Source organism: Eubalaena glacialis, chromosome 13, assembly GCF_028564815.1.
Source record: "Eubalaena glacialis isolate mEubGla1 chromosome 13, mEubGla1.1.hap2.+ XY, whole genome shotgun sequence".
Classification (NCBI taxonomy): domain Eukaryota; kingdom Metazoa; phylum Chordata; class Mammalia; order Artiodactyla; family Balaenidae; genus Eubalaena; species Eubalaena glacialis.
In genome coordinates this window covers 89987706-90012487 of record NC_083728.1, presented here as the reverse complement: position 1 = coordinate 90012487, position 24782 = coordinate 89987706, and the positions used below count along the sequence as shown (strand labels likewise).

The 24782-nt window shown below is 42.0% G+C and overlaps 2 protein-coding genes across 4 annotated transcripts in view; one reads left to right on the top strand and one right to left on the bottom strand.

Moving 5' to 3' along the window:
• Positions 1–9688: 9688 nt before the first annotated feature.
• LOC133103470 (large ribosomal subunit protein uL6-like) lies at positions 9689–10279 on the bottom strand. Its single transcript, XM_061208876.1, has one exon. The coding sequence runs from the start codon at positions 10265–10267 to the stop codon at positions 9689–9691; it is 579 nt and encodes a 192-aa protein (XP_061064859.1). The 5' UTR covers positions 10268–10279.
• Positions 10280–15667: 5388 nt separating this feature from the next.
• The window catches only part of EIF2AK1 (eukaryotic translation initiation factor 2 alpha kinase 1), a 30389-nt gene continuing 21274 nt past the window's right edge, over positions 15668–24782 (top strand). For 2 of the 3 annotated variants that reach the window (XM_061209476.1, XM_061209475.1), the window contains exons 1-2: positions 15668–15843; positions 22108–22266. In XM_061209476.1, the coding sequence (XP_061065459.1) occupies positions 15726–15843; positions 22108–22266 (277 nt within the window). In that variant the 5' untranslated portion in view covers positions 15668–15725. The remainder of the gene's footprint in view (positions 15844–22107; positions 22267–24782) is intronic. The other variant, XM_061209477.1, reaches the window with a different exon arrangement.

The window sequence follows — 24782 nt, the reverse complement described above, 5'->3', positions numbered from 1 at the left end:
TCCCTACTTCTCTTTGAAAAATGGTACAGATTATATATCAAGGTGACTTTGTCATCCATATAGATGTTGAAATTAAGAGTAATATTAAAATATATATTTTTAATTAATTTATTTATTTTGGCTGCGCTGTGTCTTAGTTGCGACCTGCGGCTCTTTGTTGGGGCATGCAGGCTTCTTAGTTGCAGCATGCATGTGGGATCTAGCTCCCCGACCAGGGATTGAACCTGGGCCCCCTGCATTGGGAGTGTGGATTCTTACCCACTGGACCACCAGGGAAGTCCTGAGAGTAATAATTTTAATTGAGGAGTAGGATGGCTAAAACAGAGTCGGGGACTACAGCCTTCCCATGAACATAAGGGAATGAAACAAAAGTCAGAAGACAAAAGCAGGGAAAAGGGCAGTGATGTATAATGACCTCAGGTTTCAAGTGAGGGAGGAGAAATAGTTGTGAAAACATGTTTACTAAGAAATAAGGATTTAGCTAGCTGGCCGATCATATAAAGAAAGATAAAACATCTTACGTTTAAAATAATTTCTAATTAGGAACAAAACCATAGTGTGTGTTATTACCGTAATGGTTAACAGGGTTCGTGTTTTTTGGTCCAATGTAAAAAAATAAAAAACAAGAATAAAAATAAGATGAGAGTGGGGGCTTCCCTGGTGGCGCGGTTGTTCAGAATCCGCCTGCCAATGCAGGGGACACGGGTTCGAGCCCTGGTCCGGGAAGATCCCACATGCTGCGGAGCAACTAAACCTGTGCTCCACAACTACCGAGCCTGCACTCTAGAGCCCGCGAGCCACAACTACTGAGCCCGTGTGCCACAACTACTGAAGCCCGTGCACCTGGAGTCCATGCTCTGCAACAAGAGAAGCCACTGCAATGAGAAGCCCGTGCACCACAACGAAGAGTAGTCCCTGCTCGCCACAACTAAAGAAAGCCCGCGCACAGCAACGAAGACCCAATGCAGCCAAAAATAAATAAATAAATTTATTAAAAAAATAATAAGATAAGAGAGAATCAATATAATCAATGGAAACCCAATTAGAGTATAAAAGGTTGGTTGATTAAAAGAGACATATATGTAAAGTCAACTGATCTCTAAGTATTAACAATAACAGCTTAGAAATGTTTTAAGCCGTGACTCTCATCACAGATGAAACAAGATAGTAAATAATAAATAATAAGCTGAAACTACTTGTAGGACTTATATGAAGAACATATATGATCAAACATAACCGAGTGATACTTGCTGAAGGCAGAGTTATAACGCAATATTGAATAGGTATCATGTGTCCCAAATTAGATTGCAACCGTGATGAAACTGATTCCAAGGGGATTCTTTCTAGAACATAATAAATTGCTTATTGGATAAATGTATAATACCTTTTAATTAAGTTACAAGCGTAATGTCATGCATCCCAAGAGGATTCCTTTTGGAAATTAGTAAAAATGTTTTAAATGTTCTCTAGGCAATAAACACATTAAGTTATGAGTACAGTTGTGTACATTGACCATCTTCCCCTCCAAACGGTTCATTCTTTCATTCATTCATCAATTTTCCATTGAGTATCCACTGAGCATCAGAGGGTGTGCATGATATAGAGAAAAATGAATGAGACATATAACAGTGCTTGTACTAATGGAATTTCCACTGTGTTTATATGGGGAGAGGATTTAGAGGGAGAAAGAGAAATTGGCTTAAAAAAAGTAACATCTACAATGAAGTGTGCTAAATGCCATGGGGGGGGCGTGGATACAAGTGCTATAAAGTGCACAGCAGGAGGTACTAACATAGTGGGATGAAGAGAAAGCTGTGAGGGGGGTGTTCTGTGTTAAAGTGTGTCCCTTCCCAAAAGATATGTTCGTGTCATCACTCCCACTACCTGAGAATGTGACCTTATTTGGAGACAAGGTCTCTATAGAGGTAATCTAGTTAACGTGAGGTCCTTGATTTGGACCGTAATCCAGTAACAGGAGTCCTTATAAAAAGGGGAAATTTGGACACACACACACACACACACACACACACACACACGGAGAATGCCATGTGAAGATGAAAGCAGAGGTTGGGGTGATGTTTCTACAAACCGCAGAACACCAAAGATTGCCAACAAACCACCAGAAGATAGGAGAGAGGCATGGAACAGATTCTCCCTCACAGCCCTCAGAAAGAACCCATCCTGCTGACACCTTGATCTTGGACGCTCAGCCTCCAGACCCATGAGAAAATTAATTTCTGTTGTTTAAGCCACACAGTTTGTGGTACTTTGTTATGGTAGCTCTAGCAAACTAATAAAGGAAGGGACATAGTATGATATGTATAAAATGCAACAAGTCACATTTCATCAGAGACCTGAGGGATAAGTAACTGGAAGTCGGGTGAAGTGGGGGTTGGAGCAGGGGAGTGTTCTGGGCCGAAGGAACCAGATCTGCATTGATTAATCATGTGTTTTTATTTGGGGGTTTCTTTTTGTTTTTTTTTGTTTTTTTTGGCTGCGTTGGGTCTTCGTTGCTGCACGCGGGCTTTCTCTAGTTGCGGTGAGCGGGGGCTACACTTCATTGCAGTGCGCGGGCTTCTCATTGCGGTGCCGTTGCGGAGCACTGGCTCTAGGTGCATGGGTTTCAGTAGTTGCAGCATGCGGGCTTCAGTAGTTGTGGCACGCGGGCTCAGTAGTTGTGGCGCATGGGCTTAGTTGCTCCGCGGCATGTGGGATCTTCCTGGACCAGGGATCGAACCCGGGTCTCCTGCGTTGGCAGGTGGATTCTTAACCACTGCACCACCAGGGAAGTCCCCAATCATGTGTTTTTTGTTTGTTTGTTTGTTTGTTTTTGGCCTCGCCTTGCAGCATGCGGGATCTTAGTTCCCTGACAAGGGATCGTGTCCCATGCCCCCTGCATTGGAAGTGCAGAGTCTTAACCAATAGACCCCAGGGAAGTCCCAATCATGTGTTTTTCTTTTCTGTATTTTATGATGTTTTGACGTCTTAAAAAGCTTGCTGGCCAGGAGAGAGTATCCCTCCCAGAGCTAGCCAATTGTTAGAGATAGCAAAGGGTTCAATCAACCCATGCAAACCAACCAATCCCAAGCCTGTAGATCCTGCCTTGTTCTTATCTAACTCTCACACATGAGTCAATACTTCCTCTGCCCTAAATCACCCCAGGGCCAGGTACCAGGCCACTAGAGATACCCCTATGGCCCAAAGCCTGCTGGAATTATTCCAACCAGCCAATCCTAAGCTGTTCACTCTGCTGTGCCTTGCCTTTCCCATGGAGACCCAATCCAGGCTCTGGCTCAGACTTTCCCCTCACTCCTGTCTTGTGCCACTTGACCAAAACCCATTGCTTTCCTCGTGCCCTTGCATGGCATGTAGTGACCCCTTCTTTGGGACCTGGGAGTATAATCAACTTCTTCCTCCCAAGTCTTGTTCTCGTTTCCTTCTGTGGCTGCACCAACTTAACCACACGTATACAACATTTACATTCTTAGGACACAGCAGGTTTCTTGTTTCTTTTTCTTTCTTCTTCTTCTTTTTTTTTTTTTTTGCCACACTGTGCGATTTGCAGAATCTTAGTTCCCTGACCAGGGATTGAACCTGCGCCCTCAACAGTGAAAGTGTGGAGTCCTAACCACTGGACCGCCAGGGAATTCAGGACACTGCAGGTTTCAAGGAGAGGGGCAGTGGGAAGAAATGGAGAGAAAGGAAGCATAATGTCTAACTCACGTGGATGAGTGTTGAAGATACAAAATTATACCCTTTCAGAAGAAATCTTTCTGCTTAGGGAGATTCTAATGGTGAAGGACGAAGGAGCCGACACTACCACCAGGGTCAGAGTGTTTGACCTGAGTGGTGTTGGTCAGCGTTGGCACGAAGAATCAGCCTCCTAGGAGCAAAGAGGAAGGATCATCATTAAGCAAAGGTGTTAACACCAGCCAATAGCTGAAAGGTTCCTATGCCCCAGGCACCTCCTCTAAATGGTTTAGATATGTTAACTCATTTACTATTTACAACAAGACTATGAAGTAGGTACAAATTAATATTTCCATTTTACAGATTAGGGGTTAAGTACATTGCTCATGATCTCACAATTAGTGTCCGAACATATATTCTTCAACATTAAGCTGTATATGCCCAGATTTACTGTAAGACCAGAAATGCAGGCTAGGGACACGGGGATTTTCTAGGCAGATGGGGCAGTGTATGAAAAAGCAGAAATAAAAGAGAAAAAGGGAGATCTCAGTGTGTAGATTGTCTTAAAGAGCTGTTGGAGAAAATTCACATATTTTTCATATTTTTCATCTTTCTGAAAAATATCTCAGTTCAATAAAGGACGATTAAAGAAGTTTTGCTACCACCAGGGTGTTTTCTCTGATCTCAGTGTTGTCAATCAGTGTCTGTGGCAGAATGAAGTCTCTTAGAAGAGTTGCTTCTAGGGTAATAAGGTAATACATACATCAGAGATAATAAAATGATATAATAATAATACTTGTTATTGTGGTATTATATGCCCAGTACCTCTTCTGTATGTGTGAATTACATGTTAACTCATTAATTACATTCAACGACACCATGAGGAAGGGAGAATTAGATTTGCATTTTACAGGTTCCAACAACTACAAGGGAATGGCTAGAAAACAAAACTGTGAAAGATCTACTAGGCAAATAAAAGGAGTGGGGGACACTGGCATAAAAAGGTGGCAATGGTGGTCAGAAAGGGGGCCTCATAGGCAATTATGTTGCACATAAGTACAAATCCACTCTTGCTGGGGGACCTGAAAGTATTTTCACCTAACTCTGTCATAGAAGCTCTGCACGTGAGTAGTATTTAAAATGCAGTAATGAAAGAAGTTCTCAGAGTCAAATCGCTGACTAATAAACCAATTTGTAAAACAATAATACAACATTCAGTAAGAATCCAAAAACTAAAGTCCAAAATATTATATATATTTTTCTATGGGCGCATGGCTAGCCAAAGAAGTGAACAGAAAAAGATTTGGACAAAAAAAGTAAAGAGTGCTTAATTCTAGAAAGGGGAAAGAAGAGGGGATAGAGTTTAATGGTCATATGGAACTTGACTCAAAATGTTTTAATGTTTCCCAGAAGATTTTACCTATTGTATGATACTATTAATAATAAAAATTTTGTTTTGCCAAATATATGATTTTGTTTTAGCTTTCACTCTTATTCCTCTACATTAACCTCTATGTTGGATTCCAAAAAAGAAATGCACCATTAAGGCACTGGTGAGCATAACAAAGAAAATGCTTTCAGGTAATTCCAAAGGATAATACACAAACAAAATTTCAATAGTGTAAAATTTTAGAGGTTGGTTCTCCAATTCCTGGGCAGCAAATTTGATGTTAGCTCCTGGAAGAGCTACTTTACACAGCTACTGGGAACAGGGAGGTAAAGAATATGAAGTTCCTTTCCAGAGTTATGGTAAAATAGAACTGTATCCTTACAAAGTGTTTTGAATAATTTGAGAAATAAAATCCACCATTAAGGTGTGAGGGTTATAAGAATATGAACATAGAAGTAGAGCGTTCTCAGGGACTCTCAAAAGAGACATTAAAAGTCGTTTTTAATAGTGCAGTATTTCATTATTTAGTCTCAAGGAGCTTAAAAAAAATGTTACCTCAAACTGCCCTAGCTCTGCATTACATAGTTCATATTGGATGGAAACAGAGGCATTAAGTAATATTAAATATTTTTTCAAATATGTATCCTGGTATTTTCAGTTGAAATATTTTATAGCTTAACTTTATAAAGTGATTATTACTTACAAAGTTATTCATTTTTAATATTAACAACTTGCTAAAATTGTTTATCTGACTAGCCCTATATTAAAATTGTTAAAAGCAAAAACTTAACATCTCTTGCACATTGCACTGGGATTGAGGCCCCAAAACTGAAAGAGCTAAGTTCAGGGATTGAAATGGGAGTGATCCACTCTAATTGGCAATAACCACATGAAATCGCCATGTAAAATGTGTCCACTGACATAAGGAATATCAAGAAACAGTTTTGGCTTGAGGATCCATTAGTAATTCACCTTATTTGGGAAAGTAAAGAGGAAAGGAGAAATAGATATGCTCACCCGAAAGAAGTCGCTGTTCATTTGGGACTTGCCATCCAACGGTTGGCAGGACCCTACTAAGTGAGGGTTCTAATCCTGATGACATCACAACTGTTGCCTGGTAACCAGTCAGATCAACTGAATCTTTACAAGGCGTTGGCTTAGGCAGTTTCTCACCCTGATAAGAGGCTGGAAATCTAGTTAAGCATATGTATTTATTATTGCTGTGTAATAAATTACCCCCAAGCAAGCATTTATTTTCTCACACAGTTTCTGAGAGTCAGGAATCTGAGAGCAGCAAAGCTTAGTGGTCCTAGCTCAGTCTTTCCTGAGGTTGCCGTCCAGCAGTTGTCCTGGGCTGCAGTCATTTCAGGGTCCTGCTGGGGAAGAAGAGTCTGTTCCAAGCACGCTTCCGTGTCGCTGGCAGGCACAGATGCTCATCACCTGGGCCTTGCTCACAACAAGGCAGCGTGTCTCCCCCAGAATGAGAGATGAGGGAGAGAGGGCAAGGTGGAAGTCACAGTATCTTTTAAACTCACCTTGGACATCTCAGACCATCAATTCTCCATATGCTAACGATCATACGAACCAACCTTAGTACGGTGTGAGTGGGAACTTGAAAAGGGTGTGAAGACCAGGAGGCAGAGATCACTGGGGGCCATCCTGAAGGCCAGCTACCAAGGTGTGGTACCCTCTCCCAAACTCTCACTCTCACCTGTCATTACTAGATGCCTACAGGTGGCTGGGGCTGTTGTGGTAAAAATAGAGGAATTAGAGACACGGTAGAATTAGAGACAAACTGGAGAAGACTGGATCCCAATGCGCCACTTGGACAACTTCCTTAACATCAGATGAGGAAGTACTCAGGAAAGATGATAAAATGTATACAACCCCCAGTTGTACACAGTATACTAAGCACCTTATTAGTTACCCTCTATAATATAAATATCTGTTTACTGATCCATCCAATTGAGACAGTATCTTCTAACTCCCCACCATATAGATGAGAAATTTCTACCTCTCCCCATCTCATTACTTCCAAACATGTATGGATATACCACTGATTCTATTAAGGTTTATAGCACTTACCTCCTGTTGGGCAACCATAATTATTTATGTAACAGGATGATTGATAAAGGTAGCTAGCGGAGACATCCTCTGAAGTTACTGATCTCTCCCCCATAACTGAGAGGTGACTTTGAAGTCCATTTGGATATTGGTGGGAAGGCTTCACATTGGGGGGCTTAGTGATGGGGGAGGTAAAGGAGAGACTGGGTAGGCATTTGTGCACACACACAGACACACACACTTAGATGTACACAGATGCACGCCTACACTGCCCAAAAGAGGGAGCCTTCCTCCGGGATGCCAGCCCCCACTCTGCGATCCCCACCCCTGCCACAAAGAAATTTCCATCTCTTTAGAGAGTTCGTCTTCACCTCACCATGAAGAAAAAGCTATACTGTCCATGCAATATAGGTGGAGGAGGTGGGTGAAGGCCATCTATGCAGCCAATGGCCAATTGTTCAGTTACTGAGATTTCCGTCCTACTTCTTGTGTGACCCTGTCCCTGCTCCAGAAACTGTGACCTTGAGAACAATCTCTGCTCTGTCCCTCCCTCATGAATGCGTAAGTCATGGGTCTTGCTCATCGGCCTGGTCCCATAGGCTGCCGTGAGAGTGGCACGACTGAAGACTGAAAAGGAAGGCCGGGGTAGCTCTTGAAAGGCCCTGTGGGCCTTACAGAGGACTCTGAATTTTATTCTAAGTGCAGTGGAAAGGCTGACCCATCACAACAGCTAACCGGTTCTCTTGCTACTCCTGTTTCTTTCTCCTGGTCTCTTTCTTTCTTTGAAACGTACTAAATTCATTCCTACCCCAGGGTGTTTGTACTTTCTTTCTCTCTCGGGACACCTCCCGGGTCCTAATACTGATGATGCCTTCTTATAATTCAAGTGACAGCTCAAAAGAGGCCTCTTCAGGCAGGTTTCCTCTGGTCCTGAAATCTGATGTGCCTCCTCACCCCCTCCTTTGCCTCACCCCCTTCCTATCTCAGTGTCTCACTTGTCTTATGTGTCAACTTGTCTGGGCCATGGTGCCCAGATAGTTGGTCAAACATTATTCTAGATGTTTCTATGAGACTGTTTTGGGGTGAGATTAACATTTAAATCAGTGGACTTTGAATAAAGCAGCTGGCCCTCCATAATCTAAGTGGGCCTCACCCAAACAGTCGAAGGCCTGAATAGAGCAAAAAGATTGACTTGAACCTTCAGATGCATCAAAACATCATTTCTTCCCTAGGTGTCCAGCATACCAGTGAACCCTGCAAAGTTTGGAGTTGCCAGCCTCCATAATTGCATGAGACAATTTCTTTTTTTTTAATTTTTTTTTTAATTTTTGAATTTTATTTTATTTATTTTTTTATACAGTAGGTTCTTATTAGTTATCTATTTTATACATATTAGTGTATATATGTCAATCCCAATCTCCCAATTCATCACACCACCACCACCACCCCCTCCCACCACTTCCCCCTCTTGGTGTCCATACGTTTGTGCATGAGACAATTTCTTAAAATAAATCTCTGTATATACACACATCCCATTTGTTCTTTTTCTCTGGAGAACACTGACTACACAGATTTTGATACCAGGAGTTGTTCTAGAGGAGAGGAAACTTAAGGGTGAGTCTTCTGAGTTGGCTCCGGGCTTTCTGGAATTGGCTCTCTAGTTAAATTAGGTTGAAAGACTAGTGACTATTTCTTTTTTTTTTTAATGTTCCAAATAGGTTTTATTTTTTCTTGCTTATTCCTTGAGCATACCTTATTTTGAAGGACATCCCACAGATTTTTCTGATAGACTAGACACATAGTATGTAAGAGAAATCAAACTTGAATGTTACGTTCTGCCTGAGAAATCATAAGGTTGGAGTTTCTATCAAGGAAGAGGTTTAGAGGCAATCCTATTGAGTTAAGATAGTCTAGTATGGTAGTGTATCTGAAGCATGACACATGGAATGAAGAGATTATGGAAGGGTTATAAGTTTTTTTTTTAGATATCAAGGACTAGGACATAGGAGTAAATGGCTGGAATTAGGGTAAAACTGAGAGAAACTTGGGCCACAGGAACCATGTTTATCACGAATATAAATTAACTCCATCTTCTAATTTTCCTAATTCTTACTAAGGTTGTATCACTTCTCAGCTGCTTTTTCACACAAAGTTACTGTGACTCAGGCACTTGCCTCACAAATATTCAAATTCGTGCCTCTGCAAAATTACAGATACCTTCAGGACATCTCTCAAAGTTCTTCATCCAATAATGAACAACCACAGTGTTGCCTGTCACCAGTACCCATGTTCCTCTTGCCTGAAATACCCTTGCTATTCCTTCAAGCCACTTCTCCCATTAAGTCTTACTAAAAAAAACAACACTCATTCCTTCTGTTATTGTTCTTACCACACTAGAATTTACTTAACTGCTTACTGGCCAAATAGTTGGAAAGGATAATCAATTTAAGAAAAATTCCCAAGTCAAAAGAGATTGTATTCATTTTTAAAATATCACATATGAGTCTGGCCTCTTGCAGTTTCTGTAGCTGGATCACTCAGAACTTATTCATCAACCTGTTGAACTGTTCTTTTTTCAGAAACATAGATACCATCCAAAAATTTTCTGATATCCTTGTTTTTAACTGTTGTGGCTTGCTGAATCAAGGCAGCTGAATTTGACACAAGTTCAATGTCGTTTCCTTCAAGAATCAACTCATCTTTCTGGGCTTGAGATACTGAACAAGCAACACCTGGCCTCATCCGAACCCTGCAGATGTATCTTTCACCCCCCAAATTTTGGATTCCTACAAGAGAACCATTTTCCTGAATAACCACATTGATGGGTAAATGAGCATACGCAGAACTCATCTTGTAACTGAAGCCCAGTGTAACACCCTTGATCATGTTCTGTACATGACTACAGATAGTACGAACAGTCACCAGTTCCTTTCTATTCTCCCACCATGTGTCAACCCGGAGCCTCTTCTTTTTCTTTCCAAGGAGACTGAGTTCTCCACTGATGTGATTGAAGTCCCTCTGCAGGGTGCCTCTGGGGCCCTTCACAATAACTGTGCGTCCCTTCAGAGTAATGTCGACATTTTCTGGAATGTCGACAGTCTGATTGCTGAGAATGGTCTTCATTCTCACCTCGAAATAGATGTGGCAAAGAGTAGTGACTCTATTTCTAGAGGTAAAGAGAATGCTCATAGCCCACGGCATGATGTGGCAATAGAGATACAGAAAATATCACCACTGGATACTCTTAATCAAACACTTATAAGAAGCAAGGATCTGGGTGACCTTGTATACGATACCTTAAAACACTTTGTTAAATTGAGATTGACTGGTGACTCCTAATGTCACTGGACAAAGAGGGGAAAGAAAAGGATGAGCTTACAGATTTGATTTTAACTGACGTGGAAGCTCTGTGCCTGCCTTGAAAGAAGAGATCGTTGGGACTTCCCAAGGATCCAGTGGTCCAGTGGTTAAGACTCCGTGCTTCCAATGCAGGGGGCGTGGCTTCGATACCTGGTCGGGGAAGTAAGATCTTACATCTTATTTACCTGAGTGGCTTATCATGAACTGGGTGTTCTTTGACCCAACAAGCCATAAAGTTGGGCATGCTCAGAAGCACTGCATCACCAAATGGAAGTGAAATCATGCCCAGGCAGGCCCTGAAGGCACACATAATTTACATGAAGAAGTGGCCCAAATGTTCACGGTTCCCACTCCTGCTACAATACCTTCTCTCTCCACGCCTACGAGTATGGCCTTATGGAGAGTTGCCTATGATCAGAGCATATACAAAGGAAGGGAAGACTTGGGCTTGGTTTCCAGATGCTTCTGCACAGTATGCAGGCACCACCCACAAGTGGGCAGCTGTGGCACCACGGCCCCTCTCTGGGACGTCCCTGAAGGACATGGTGAAGGGAAATCCTCCCACTGAGCAGAACTTTGAGTGATGTATCTGGTTATTCATTTTGCTTGTGAGGAGAAGTGGCCAGATGTGATTATATACCGATTCATGGGATGTGGCCAATGGTTTGGTTGTATGGTCAGGGACTTGGAAGGAATGCAAGTCTATAATTGATGACAGGGAAGTCTGGGGAAGAGATATGTGGATACACGTCCCTGGATGGGTGAAAAAGGTGAAGATATTTTTGTCCCAAGTGAATACTCACCAAAGGATTTTTTTTTTTTTTAAATAAGGCCGCACTGTGTGGCATGTGGGATCTTAGTTCTCTGACCAGGGATCGAACCCTCGCCCCCTGCAGTGGAAGCGTGGTGTCCTAACCACTGGACCTCCAGGGAAGTCCCTCAGCAAAGGATTTTAATAATCAAGTCAATAAGATGAACCATTCTGTGGATACCGGTCAGCCTTTTCCCCCAGTTGCCCCTGTAATCACCCAATGGGCAAAGTGGCCATGGTGGCAGGGATGGAGGTTATGGGTGGGCTCAGCAATATGGGCTTCCACTCACCAAGACTACAGCCACTGCTGAGGGCCCAATCAGCCATCAGCCGGGACCAACACTGAACCCCCAATATGGCACCATTCCCTCGGGGTAATCAGCCAGCTACCTGGTGGCAGGTTGATTATATTAGACCACTTCCATCATGGAAGGGGCAGTATTTTGTTCTTACTGGACTAGACACTTACTCTGGGTAGAGATTTGCCTTCCCTGCATGCAATTATTCTGCCAAAACTACCATCTGGACTTACAGAATGCTTTATCCACTGAAATGGTATTCTACACAGCATTGCTTCTGATTAAGGAACTCACTTTCCTGCAAGTGGAGTGCGGCAATGGATCTATGCTCATGAAATTCTCTGGTCTTACCATGTCCCCTACCTTCCTGAAGCAGCTGGCTTGACAGAACAGTGAAATGGCCTTTAAAAATTTTGTTGTATTTTATTGAAGTATAGTTGATTTACAGTGTTGTGTTAATTTCTGCTGTACAGCCAAGTGATTCAGTTATACATATATGATACATATGAGTTAATATTTGTATATATATGAGTTAATATTTGTATATGAGTTAATATTTGTATATATATATATGAGTTAATATTTGTAAAAGCACATAGAACTGTGTGAGTGAGGCTGACACAGTTCTCAGTAAACATTATTATACATATAAAATAAGGCTTCTGCAACTTTCACTGTGTTTTAATTAATTAATTTATTTATTTATTTATTTTTGGCCACACTGCATGACTTGCAGGATCTTAGTTCCCCGACCAGGGATTGAACCCATGCCCTTGGCAGTGAAATCACAGAGTCCTAACCACTGGACCGCCAAGGAATTCCCCACTGTGTTGTTTTAAATGTCCATGATAAGACAAGTATATCTAGTTGATTCATTCTAACTGTTCTATAATATTTGTTTGCATATATGTTTATTTCCCTACTGATGGATATTAGGCTATTTTTGTATTTGTTGTTACAAACAATGTTGCAATAAATATCTTTATACACATATCCTTAGGCACAGATAGGGTTGTCCAAAGGGAACCAAGAGGGGAATTATTATCTTTAGAATATATTTTAAAATTTATTTATTTATTTATTTGGCTGTGCTGGGTCTTAGTTGCAGCATGTGGGATCTAGTTCCCCAACCAGGGATCGAACCCAGGCCCCCTGCATTGGGAGCGTGGAGTCTTAGCCACTGGACCACCAGGGAAGTCCCCAAGAGGGGAATTAATTACTGGATCTTGGGTATACACCATTTCAGCTTCACTCAATATCCCTAAATAGCTCTTTAGCAATGTATGATAGTTCCTTTTCTCCATATCCTCACCAACCCTCGGTATCAAAAACTTCAATTTTTGCAAATGATAGTTTGAAATGATATTTCATTGTTTAACTTACACTTACCTGTAACTAGTGAAATGTGTGCATCTTTTCCTATGTTTATTGGCCATTAGGGGTTCCTTTTCGGTTACCTGTATGTTTAATATTGCATCTTTATATGTATCATGTTTCTATTTATTTATTTTTTTATTAATTTGTAGGCAGCCTAGATATATTCTGGATATGGAATAAAAGTTGACTCTCAGGTTTCAGGCTTGGACAAGTGGGTGGATTGTGTGCTAATTTAAATGGATGGAGAAGGGTAGTAGAAAACAAGTTTTAGGAGGAATATCAAGAGTTCACGTTCAGACAAATTTGAGATGTTTTTAAGCCATCCAAGAGAACAAGTCTGTGTTGCAGAGATACATTTGGGAGTTGTCAGGTTATAGATGGTATGTAAAGTGATAGCAGTGCATGTGGTTATCTCCTGACAGAATTTGGAGTGACATGACAAGAGCCCTACAGAATTACACATTTGGAGAAGGAGGATCCAGAAGGGGATATTGAGATGAAGGGCCAGTAAAATAGAGAAAAACTAAAATTGTGTGATATTGTGGAAGCCAAGAGAGGAACGTGCTTTTTTTTTTTTTCTTCCAATTTTTGCCTGCATGTGGTTTCATTGCAGGGATGTACCCTAACTGCTCTTCTATCTGGAATTTGGATTATTTCAGTGCTTTCTTATTATAAATTACACTTTGATGGACATTCTTGTATTTATCTTTTTTCACCACTCTATTTCCTTTGGATATACACCTATATATATAGGTAGAAGGGTATGCTTATTTAAAAGCTTTTAACTATAAATTGCAGGTCATCTTCTAGAAAGATTTCTTTCATTCTATTCTGACCAGAATGAGTTTGTTTTTTTTCTCTCCATTCTGGTGGTGGTGGAAAAGTGGTGAGAACCAGATAATGCATACCAATATTTTTAATGGTTGCGAAGTGTGCCATTGTATTGATGTTTGTAATTTATTTAACCAGTTATATTGCCTGTTTTGGGTATTATAATTAGTGTTGCAATTGATAACTTTTTAAGCTAAATCTTTTTGCTCATTCTTTTTTTAAAAGTTAATTAATTAATTAATTTTTGGCTGTGTTGGGTCTTCGTTGCTGAGCGAGGGCTTTTCTCTAGTTGCCGTGAGCGGGGGCTACTCTTCGTTGCGGTGCGCGGGCTTCTCATTGTGGTGGCTTCTCCTGCTGCGGAGCACAGCCTCTAGACACGCCGGCTTCAGTAGTTGTGGCGCACGGGCTTAGTTGTTCTGTGGCATGTGGGATCTTCCCAGACCAGGGCTCGAACCCGTGTCGTCTGCATTGGCAGGCGGATTCTTAACCACTGCGCCACCAGGGAAGTCCCATCAAATAAAATTCTTTTTTAAAAAATATTTATTTATTTATTTATTTATTTATTTTTGGGTGCGTTGGGTCTTCATTGCTGTGCGTAGGCTTTCTCTAGTTGCGGCGAGTGGGGGCTACTCTTCGTTGCGGTGCGCGGGCTTCTCATTGCTGTGGCCTCTCTTGTTGTGGAGCACGGGCTCTAGGTGCACGGGCTTCAGTAGTTGTGGCACATGGGCTCAGTAGTTGTGGCTTGCGGGCTCTAGAGCGCAGGCTCAGTAGTTGTGGCACACAGGCTTAGATGCTCCACAGCATGTGGGATCCTCCCAGACCAGGGCTCGAACCCGTGTCACCTGCATTGGCAGGCAGACTCTCAACCACTGTGCCACCAGGCAAGTTCAAATAAAATTCTTAAACAATACCATTTTTGCACATCGCACTGGGGTTGAGGCCCCAAATCTGAAAGGCTTTTCTTTTTTTTTTTGGCCGAGCCACGTTGCTTGCGGGATTTTAGTTTCCCAACCAGGGATGGAATTTAGGCCAGGGCAGTGAAAGCGCCAAGTCCTAACCACTGGACCGCCAGGGAACTCCCCCAAACGCTTTTTATTCCAGCTATGTTATCTGATCTGCGATCTAAGAATCAACTTCCAACAGCATTGTGTCAGCGACCAAGTCCTCAGAGACATCGCCAGAGGGTAAAGAGGATTTTTGCAGCCAATGGCTTCAAACCACCGTTGGTCCAGTGTGGCCATGGGATCACTTGGAAAAGCCTGTCTCAGGTTTGTGAAAGTCGTCTCAAAACCAGCGGAATTTTTATTAGGCTGATTCACTCTGGAATCTAGTTGGCATTTCCCGTTTTGCTGTGGCCTAACAGTTCACCAAAATATGTTCAGTTCTCCTTGAGACGAGTCTTGCAGATGCTTTTTATTTTTTAAAAAAAATAACTGACAAATGAACAGTCACCGCTGTATCCGCAAAAAGTAAACATTTGGATCAGCGTCCCTGCAGACATCCGATTCTTACACTAGCACCCGAGTCTCGGCGTGAGAAGTGAGAGCGCTGACTCGTCGGGTGTTCAGGTCTCGAGGATAGTGGGGCTGAACCGCGGGGAGCAAAGGCCGGGGTCGACCCCACGTGGGGGCCACCCAATTCCTTCCGCAACGCCGCTCGCAGAACAGCCCACCACGCGCCAGCACCTGGGGTGCGCCGGCGCGGGACCAGCCCCCCTCCTCGAAGGGGAAGGGGCGGGGGCGGGGCCTGCGCCAGGGCCCGCCCCCTCAAGCGCCCGGAGGGCGGGCAGGTCTTCCGCCTTCCGAGAGGCTACTTCCGGATCCGGTGGCGGCGGTTGGGAGTGTACAGAGAGGCGGCGCTTGGGTGGCGGGAGGGCTGCCTTGCAGCACGCGCGCGGCCGGCGATGCTGGGGGGTATCTTGGGGGCCCGGGAGCGCGAGGCGGAGGGCGACGCGGCAGGGGCTGTGCCTGCGCCGCCTGCCATCGACTTCCCGGCCGAGGGCTCGGACCCCAAGTATGATGGTGAGGGACCCGGAATGCGGCGGCGGCGGCGGCCCTCCCCGCCCCCGTCCACCTTCATTCCCGGGGCTGGCAGGTAGCTGCGAGGTTCGGCCCAGGACCTGGACAAGTTCGTCTGGATCCGGGCTTGAACCGGGACCCAGCGGTGCCGTATGGGGGCGGCGGGCGGGCCGTCTGGGTTAGGTGAACTCATGTTGAAACAGGTGTCTGCAGCCCGGTCGATCGTTTACATTTCTGTTCCTTGGTTTCCTCTGCGGACTCGGGGCTGCGGACGTGCTGGGCTGTTTTCCAGGGGTGTTGTCGGGCGATGAGCTTGAGCTTTGTAAACTACTGGAATGGAACTCTGCAGACCCTACGCGCTGAACAGTTTGGGTTAAGAGTTTTAATTTGTAGCTTCTCTCGTCTTTTGCTTCACTAATCGCGTAGCTAAAGACTTCTCATAGTGAGGCAGTATGGACATCATCCTCTTCGGTTACCAAAAAAAACGCCCGAGTTTTCTTGAGGCTTTTGGTTTCCAGGAGTTAGGGCTAAGTCGGCAAAGTCAGTCAAGTTATTCATAAAGCGAGAGGTACTTACAGCATTGAGTCTAACCAGTTCAGAGTATCTAATGTTTTAATGAAAGTGCAATCGGCTCTTTAGCTGCAACCAGTTGTTCTGGCAAAAAATATATATATATTTTTAAATTGAACATGAGCGTGATTTGGAGAACTTTTCCAAACTTGCAGTTGGTGTCAGAAGGGAGGGAGGTTTCATGTGGACAGTCTACCCTGTAACATTTGTAGCTGGCTAAGCCCTTGCAGACATCAACATAAGAATTGAGAGTGAGCATTACAGCATATAATTATGAGCAGAACTAAGATTAAATAGGGGCCAAAATGGAGAGAGTCTGGTATGTAACGTCTTCTCAGTTTAGATATTGGACAACTAAAAATAGGGGAGTAGGGAAAGCATGTATTTAAAAAGTTTGGTCTCCGCGGTAAATATATTGATGATGGTAGTATAGGTATCGATATTCTGTAACCCAGTAGCAACAAATATCCCAAGTTCTCAGAATGTGGTCTTTTTTTTTTTTTCTTAGTGAATGAACACTTAAAAAAAATTGAATTATAGTTAATTTACAATGTTGTGTTAGTTTCAGGTGTATAGCAAAGTGGTTCAGTTATACATATGCATATATATTCTTTTTCAGTTTCTTTTCTATTATAGGTTATTACAAGATATTGAGTATAGTTCCCTGTGCTATACAGTAGGTCCTTGTTGTTTACCTATTTTATATATAGTAGTGTGTATGGACTTTTAATTAATTTATTTTTTGGGTGCGTCGGGTCTTAGTTGCGGCATGCGGGATCTTTTCGTTGCGACACGCGGGCTTCTCTCTAGTTGTGGCGTGTGGGTTTTTTCTCTTCTAGTTGTAGCACGCAGGCGCCAGGGTTCAGTGGGCTCTAGTTGAGGCGCACGGGCTTAGTTACCCTGCGGCACGTGGGATCTTAGTTCCCTGTCCAAGGATCGAACCCGCGTCCCTTGCATTGTAAGGTGGATTCTTTACCACTGGACCACCAGGGAAGTCCCCGTATGGCCATTTTTTAAAATAAAATTGTGCCATAAAAAATGAATACATCGATTCAAGGAGGTTTTTACTATGTGGTAGTTCGAATAGAATGATTACAGAGAATACACGTTGAGTTGAAGCATGAAACAAATATTAACATGTTGTAGGGATTTAAAGGTGCAAGCCAAGTTGAAAAGGTCTTAATTTATTCCTTAAATTCTTTGATTTTCATCCTTATTACTACCTACAATTCTTGATCTTAAAGAGAAACAAAAACAGACTGTGAGGGCGATTTAAGTAGGCCCTTAGCACAGGACAGTTGTAAGATAACTACTTTTTAATGGACAAACTGATTTTTTCCACATGTGTCATATTATAGCAGCTCAATGATGCGTAAAGCATTATGTCATAGAAGTCCCAGCTGTAAACAGGCAAGTCTGTCTGTTCTGTAACACTGTGATAAGGTTTTCTGCAAACCGAAGATTATTCTTGAAGGGAGTGATCGTCGATAAGCTTCTAAAAATTTCCTCCTCCTTTGGTTACTAATAATACTGCCGCATTTACATATTGCCTTTTCTTCCAAAGAAGCCCAGAATGTCCAGACATACTTTATCTTTTTATATGAAAAGTTAGGTCTGTGAGAAATGTAGTTTCATTTCTAGACTTCAAACAATAGGTAGACGATTTCTCGACGGTCGTCTGTATTGATGTGAGGAGGTCACTCTGCCCGCCAATGGTAGCGTCAGAAAAGTTGCAACCTAGATGTAAGTAACACCTGTGTTCTTTAGCACCTCAGCCTGCAGGGAGTCTCCTGGAGCCAGCATCAGCCTTTGATCAGAGTTTCCGCATGTTTTTTTTTCCCTGTGGAACAGCACGGCGTTAGAAGGAGGGCCGACAGTAAGCCCATTGTCAGACTCATTTATTTTCCTTCTTTCATCTGACACAGATGTTTTTACCTCAGATTAATTCTGCAGGTTCTTTAATTTAATAATGGACCATTTGGATCATACTTTCCTCAGGAGGTTGAATCAGGTCATCCCTTCCCTGTTTGTCTTACTCCCCTCCTTCTTGGCAGAATTCTAGAACTCTAATGCACATCGGGTTTAGATACCATTTCCTACTCTTTAATAAGAGAACTTGACCTCACCTTTCCTTTTAGCCACTTAACCTCTTCCTTTTCTCATGACCAGAACTGTGAAATGGGAAGCTTTCAGCCTCAGCCTTCATTTCCTTTCAGTTTTACTCCTTCCCGCATTTGGGTGTCTGTCCATTGGTCTTTTTAAAGTTGTCATTTTCTTGATTTATTAGGTTCAGTTGACTCCACTGAGCAACCATTCTTTTTTGTTTTTTATTAAAAAGTAGAATTTTCTCATTGTAGAAAATAGGAGAGTATAAAAATAGGAAAGTGTAGAAGCAGAAAACCCTCCTAAAAAAATCTCACCGCTGTTGACAATTCAGTACTTAAAATTTTTTTTCACATTACAGAGTATGTTAAAAATGTAGAAAAGCATGAAGAAGAAAATTAGAAAAACCATAATCTCATTGCCCAGAGATTACTGTTTGTAATTTAAATATACAAACATTACATTTTGGCTTAGCTGGAGACAATTTTTTGGGTGAATTTTGCATTTAAAACTGTTTGTCAAAGAAAGGTATTCTGAATGGATTCAAGATTTCTGTCTGATTTCGTCGTCCAGATAAGATAAAAATTTAGAGAAGTCATGTGCAAAATTTAAAGGCATAAAGGAAGAAGAGGGGAAAGTGTATTTATTCACATCTCTGAGGAGAACTCACTGCTAATAATTTGGTGTATTCATTTGCAAATACTTCCTGAGAGTTGCTGTATGCCAGGTAGATGCCTAGATATGAAGGATCAAACAGGCAGACTATAAAATAGCTGCTCACTGTAATTTCACTCTTTTTGTAGCCTCTGTCATTGAAAACACAGGGGGCAGAGATTTCTGTCTGTTTTGATGTTTCCATTCTTTTTGTGTGTGTGTACATTTATATACATATAAAATAAATATACTTTAAAATCGTGATCGTAAAAATTTTATGTTGCTTTTTATTTTTTATTTTTATTTTTTGGCCATGCCTTGCGGCTTGCGGGATCTTAGTTCCCCGACCAGGGGTTGAACTCAGGCCCCAGTAGTGAAAGCTCTGAGTCCTAACCACTGGACCACCAGGGAATTTCCTTATGTTGCTTTTAAATGTGAACTTTTATTAGCATTTTCTTGTGACAAATTAGCCTTTAAGAATGTTATTTTAAGACCATCACATTCTGTACTATCATTTATTTAGTCTTCGCTGTATTGGTGGAAAACAGATTTATCTTTTTTTTTACCATTAGAAATAATGATGGGTTTGACGTGTATACATAAATCTTTGTTAATATCTGATTATTTCTTTAGAATAGAGCCACAGAAGTAGGATTTGTTGGGTCAAAGAAAAATATTAAAAAAAGTTTTGATATGTTTTGCTAAAATGATAACCAGAAAGGTTGCATTGGTTTGTATGAAACTATCTCCCTCATCTTCATTAGTGTTACTGTTTATGGCCTGCTTCTTTGACTTGATACAGGATTATTTATGATTATCTTTCTATACACCATCATTTATAACAGCTACATAGTATTCTATTACATGTGTATAACTTGTTTAACAAATTTTTAATACTTTGAATGTTATCCTGAACACCTTGTACAGGTATATTTGTTGTGCTTTGTTTAATTATTTCCTTGGTTTATGTTTCCAAAAGTAAAGTTTTGCACATGTGAAATTCTACAGTGTATTGTCAAAGGTTGCAAACACCCCCTTGTGTTTGAAAGTATCTAGTTTTCTGTGCCCTTAACAATACCAGGGATTCCAGGCTTTAAATAGTTACCAGTCTGATGGCAAACTCTTGTACTGTGGTTATTTTAATATGTATGTCATTACTTACTAGTTTTGTTAAGCCTATTTGAATTTTAATTGTGCTTCATTTTCTTACTAGCTTGTAAGAGCGCTATATAAATTTTATTCCCTTTTTCTTGTCATGTACAGTAAAGGTATCTGGTACTGTATCTGATTTTGTGATTCATATTTTAACTTTAAGATGTATTTACATAGAGAAGTTTTTACATGGCCACATTTTCCATTCTTTTTCTTTCTCATATTCAGGCAATAAGTATTCATTTAAAATGAATAGCACATCTCCATTCATGCAGGTCTTTTTTGGGCCACCTACAGGTCAGAGAGGTGAATTGGTGAATGAAGTCTCGATTTCAAAACCTCTCTTCCAGGACCTTTAGTAGTTGATAGAGAAGCGTGGAATAAAATGTTTGGAATGGGGCTGATTTTAGAAGATGTAGGATACCTGGGCCCTGTTTCCACAGGGCATTTCCAGCTGAATGGGTCAGCAGCTCCTCAGCGTTTGAAATTCCTCATCTTTCCTCCAACAGCCCCTCTTACCAGTTTTCACTCTCGTTAACCTCTCCTTCCTCTCATTCCTAGTGTTTTAAATCCTGACCAGTCCATTTCTTTCTTGGTATCTCTGGGACCTGTCCTTTCCTCCACGTTTCTGTCACTTACCTGCTTTATAGGCTCACCCTGACTTCTTGTTGACTTTTTTTAAAAAATTTATTTATTTTATTTTATTTTTTAAGTTCATTTTTGGCTGTGTTGGGTCTTCATTGCTGTGCGTGGACTTTCTCTAGTTGCGGCGAGTGGGGGCTACTCTTCGTTGCGGTGCGCGGGCTTCTCATTGCTGTGGCCTCTCTTGTTGCGGAGCACGGGCTCTAGGTGCACGGGCTTCAGTAGTTGTGGAGCGTGGGCTCAGTAGTTGTGGCTCACGGGCTCCAGAGCGCAGGCTCAGTAGTTGTGGCGCACGGGCTTAGTTGCTCCGCGGCATGTGGGATCTTCCCGGACCAGGGATCGAACCTGTGTGCCCTGCATTGGCAGGCAGATTCTTAACCACTGTGCCACCAGGGAAGCCCCTTCTTGTTGACTCTTGCATGTCTCCTTCCAGGCTACCTATCACGTGTCCAGAACAGTTTCCTCAAACATGTTTCCTGCATTGTGTTTTCGGCCTGTTAAATAACGTATTAAACAGTGCGTGAGAACTTAACGACTGTCAGCTTTAAGTGCCAACTCAGCTGTCCGCTTGGTCTTGTTCAGTGGAAAGAGGATGGGCTTGGGAGTCAGTCTGATCTGCCTGCTAACTTGTTCCTTAACCTCTCAATGAGATCAGTGTCTGCATCTGTAAAATGGGAATGGTAACATAGGGCGTTTCGGGAGGATTCGATGAGATTGTGCATATAAAACACCTGGTCCATAGTGTGTAGCTCAGAGTAAAGATTCCGTTCTTCCTCCCTTTCCCTTTCTTTGCTGCCAAACTTCTTTCTCTCTGCTTCTCGAAGGAAGGAAGCCATCCTGTGCCTGCTTGCTTGTTTGTTTGCTGGAATATTTATTTGTTTCTACCTTTGTACACATCATCCCTAACCAGAGCTTCCTCCCTTCCCGAACTGGCATCTCTCTGCTAGTCCTTCCAGACTTCCAGAATTCAACTCAAAACTCAATTCCAGAATGTCTGTCTTGATTAACCCCACTCACCTTAACTACTGTTTTGCTTTTTATTTCCTTAAACTTAAATAGTGTGCTTTCCTAATTAGAATATGCTGTTTTGTCATTATGAGATATGTTTACCATTTCTTAACATTTTTTTCCTTTTCTAATTTGCAGAATCTGATGTTCCCGCAGAACTCCAGGTGCTGAAAGGACCCCTACAGCAGCCGACCTTCCCTTTTGCAGTTGCAAACCAGCTGTTGCTGGTTTCTCTGCTGGAACACTTGAGCCATGTGCACGAACCAAACCCGCTTCGTTCAAGACAGGTGTTTAAATGTTAGTAAGAATAAATTAACCTTGCTAAATAAAACTTGTAAAATTACTCTGTTGTTTAACACTGTCAGTCTGAGAAGCAGCTGGTATATAAAAATTTGAAATAAGCCTTAGTAGTACATCTTGTAAATTTATTTTATGTTTTCCTTTGGGTAATTCCTTATGAATATCATCCCTGGGGACCCTGCAAAAGATTAATCGCCACAAAATTGTGTGTATTTAAATAAATAAAAGGTAGTTCTTTTTGATTTATAAGTGATAATTCATACAATTTTCGAAGATCTCTTACGGTTTAGTTGGTGACCAGGTACATGAAAATCCCAGGTATTGATTCGGAACTCGTTTTTGCCCAGAGCCCTGGAACGGTTGTGTTTTGTGTCGTTGAAGGAAACTGTTTTCCTCTACACATTGAATACTTCCGACACCAAATGTGTGGGGCTTTCCTCCCACACGGACCAGTTCTCCTGACACCAGCTGGGTGTCTTACAATTCACTTCCGACACTATCTCCCTGGAGTTGGTGTCAGATCTGGCAGGTTAAGGGCTCAGTCCTACAAGACTGTCCTCATTTCAGATGCCAGTCAAAAGTAGGAGGTCCCTAGGTTCTCAGGTTACCCACACTTGTGTCTGACTTGGCTCCAAATTGGGGGTTCCCAGTGCCCCTCCTCAGGTTTGATAATTTGCTATAACAGCTCACAGTACTCAGGCAGACACTTACTTCTTTTAAAAAATAAATAAATTTATTTATTTATTTATTTTGGCTGTGTTGGGTCTTCGTTGCTGCGCGTGGGCTTTCTCTAGTTGTGGCGAGCAGGGGCTGCTCTTCATTGCGGTGTGCGGGCTTCTCATTGCGGTGGCTTCTCTAGTTGTGGAGCACAGGCTCTAGGCGCGCGGGCTTCAGTAGTTGTGGCTTGCAGGCTCTAGAGCGCAGTCTCAGTAGCTGTGGTGCATGGGCTTAGTTGCTCCGCGGCATGTGGGATCTTCCTGGACCAGGGCTCGAACCCGTGTCCCCTGCATTGGCAGGCGGATTCTCAACCACTGCGCCACCAGGGAAGCTCGAGACACTTACTTATGCTTACCAGTTTATTATAATAAAGGATATGATAAAGGATACAGAGGCACACAGGGTGAGGTCCTGAGGGTCCAGAGTGCTCTACCTTCTGTCCCCACAGAGTTTGGGTTCCCCACCCTCCTGGCAAGTGGATGTGTTCACCCACCCTGTACTTTAGGGATTTTTTATTGAGGCTTCATCACATTGGTATGCTTGATTATTAACTCAGCCTCCAGCCCTTCTCCCCTCTCTGGAAGACGGGGGTGTGAAGTGGAAAGCTCTAAGCTTCTAATCAAGGCTTGGTCTTTCTGGGTACCAGCCCCCATCCTAAAGTGACCTAGGGGCTCCAGCCACCAGTCATCTCATTAGCATACGAAAAGACTCATCACTGGAGACTCCAAGGCTCTGAGAAGCTCTTGTGTCAGGAACTGAGGTCAGAGACCAAATATTAAGACAAAAGATGCTCCTAATACCCCTATCACTCAGAAGATGATAAGAGTTTTATAACTGTGGAGCTGTGTGTCAGGAGCCCGAGACAAAGATCAAAATAATCACAGTGGTTGAAAATGTTTATTCCTGCCATAGGTTACTTGTCTGAGGGGCAAGCATAGAAATGAGTAGAATTACAGATTATGGCATTTCTGGTTCAGCTTCAGAGGTGGAACTCTTGAGTAGCCCACACCACAGATTCTAAGTGTCTTTTCTACCGAAAGTCTTCCCAAGTCTTGTTTGGTGTTAGAAAGCCTTAAACTTACAGATACTTTTATGTGATCTTAGAAGAACATAATGTTTTTAGTTAAAGGTAATTATCATTTTGATAAGCTTCGTGGGACATAAGAAATGGTAAAAAATGTTATTTGTCCAGTATACACTTATTTTCTTGAATATGTGTTGGGGGGGATGGGTCGCACAAAAGGGGATGTTCTGTAGGTTCCAAACCCGGGGATTATTTTCTGGTATAGAGAAGCAGATTATAATGCTTTTAATATAGTATTCTTGGTCCTGATTAAAGCAAAGCTGTGAATCTTGCTTGTTTTAAGATGTTTTAAAATTCCTTATATACAGCCTTTTTAAAGCCTGAACTTTAAGACAAAGTTGGTTATTTTTTAAAGAGAAATGAAACAGTGTTAATATCATTATTACCTTTTACTTACTATTTCCCTCTTATGACTATGAATTTCGGTTTCCTTTCTTCCTTCGTGTCATGGTGTTCAAAATAAAGGATATTTAAGTAAATGTTTTTGATGTGGTTTAGTTAGTTGACAATCTAAATGGAGAGTTTTTCATATAGAATTTTCTCTGTATTACCTGTATTCCTTGAATGAGTAAAAACCAAGCACTTCTGTAGAAACTTCTTTTTCTGAGCAGCCTGGTCTTGTGACTTGAGACTTGAGACTTGACTTACCCCCTGGTATTTGGTCTGTACACACATCTCAGATGTGCTCTTTGTATGTTGGTTAAGGATATTC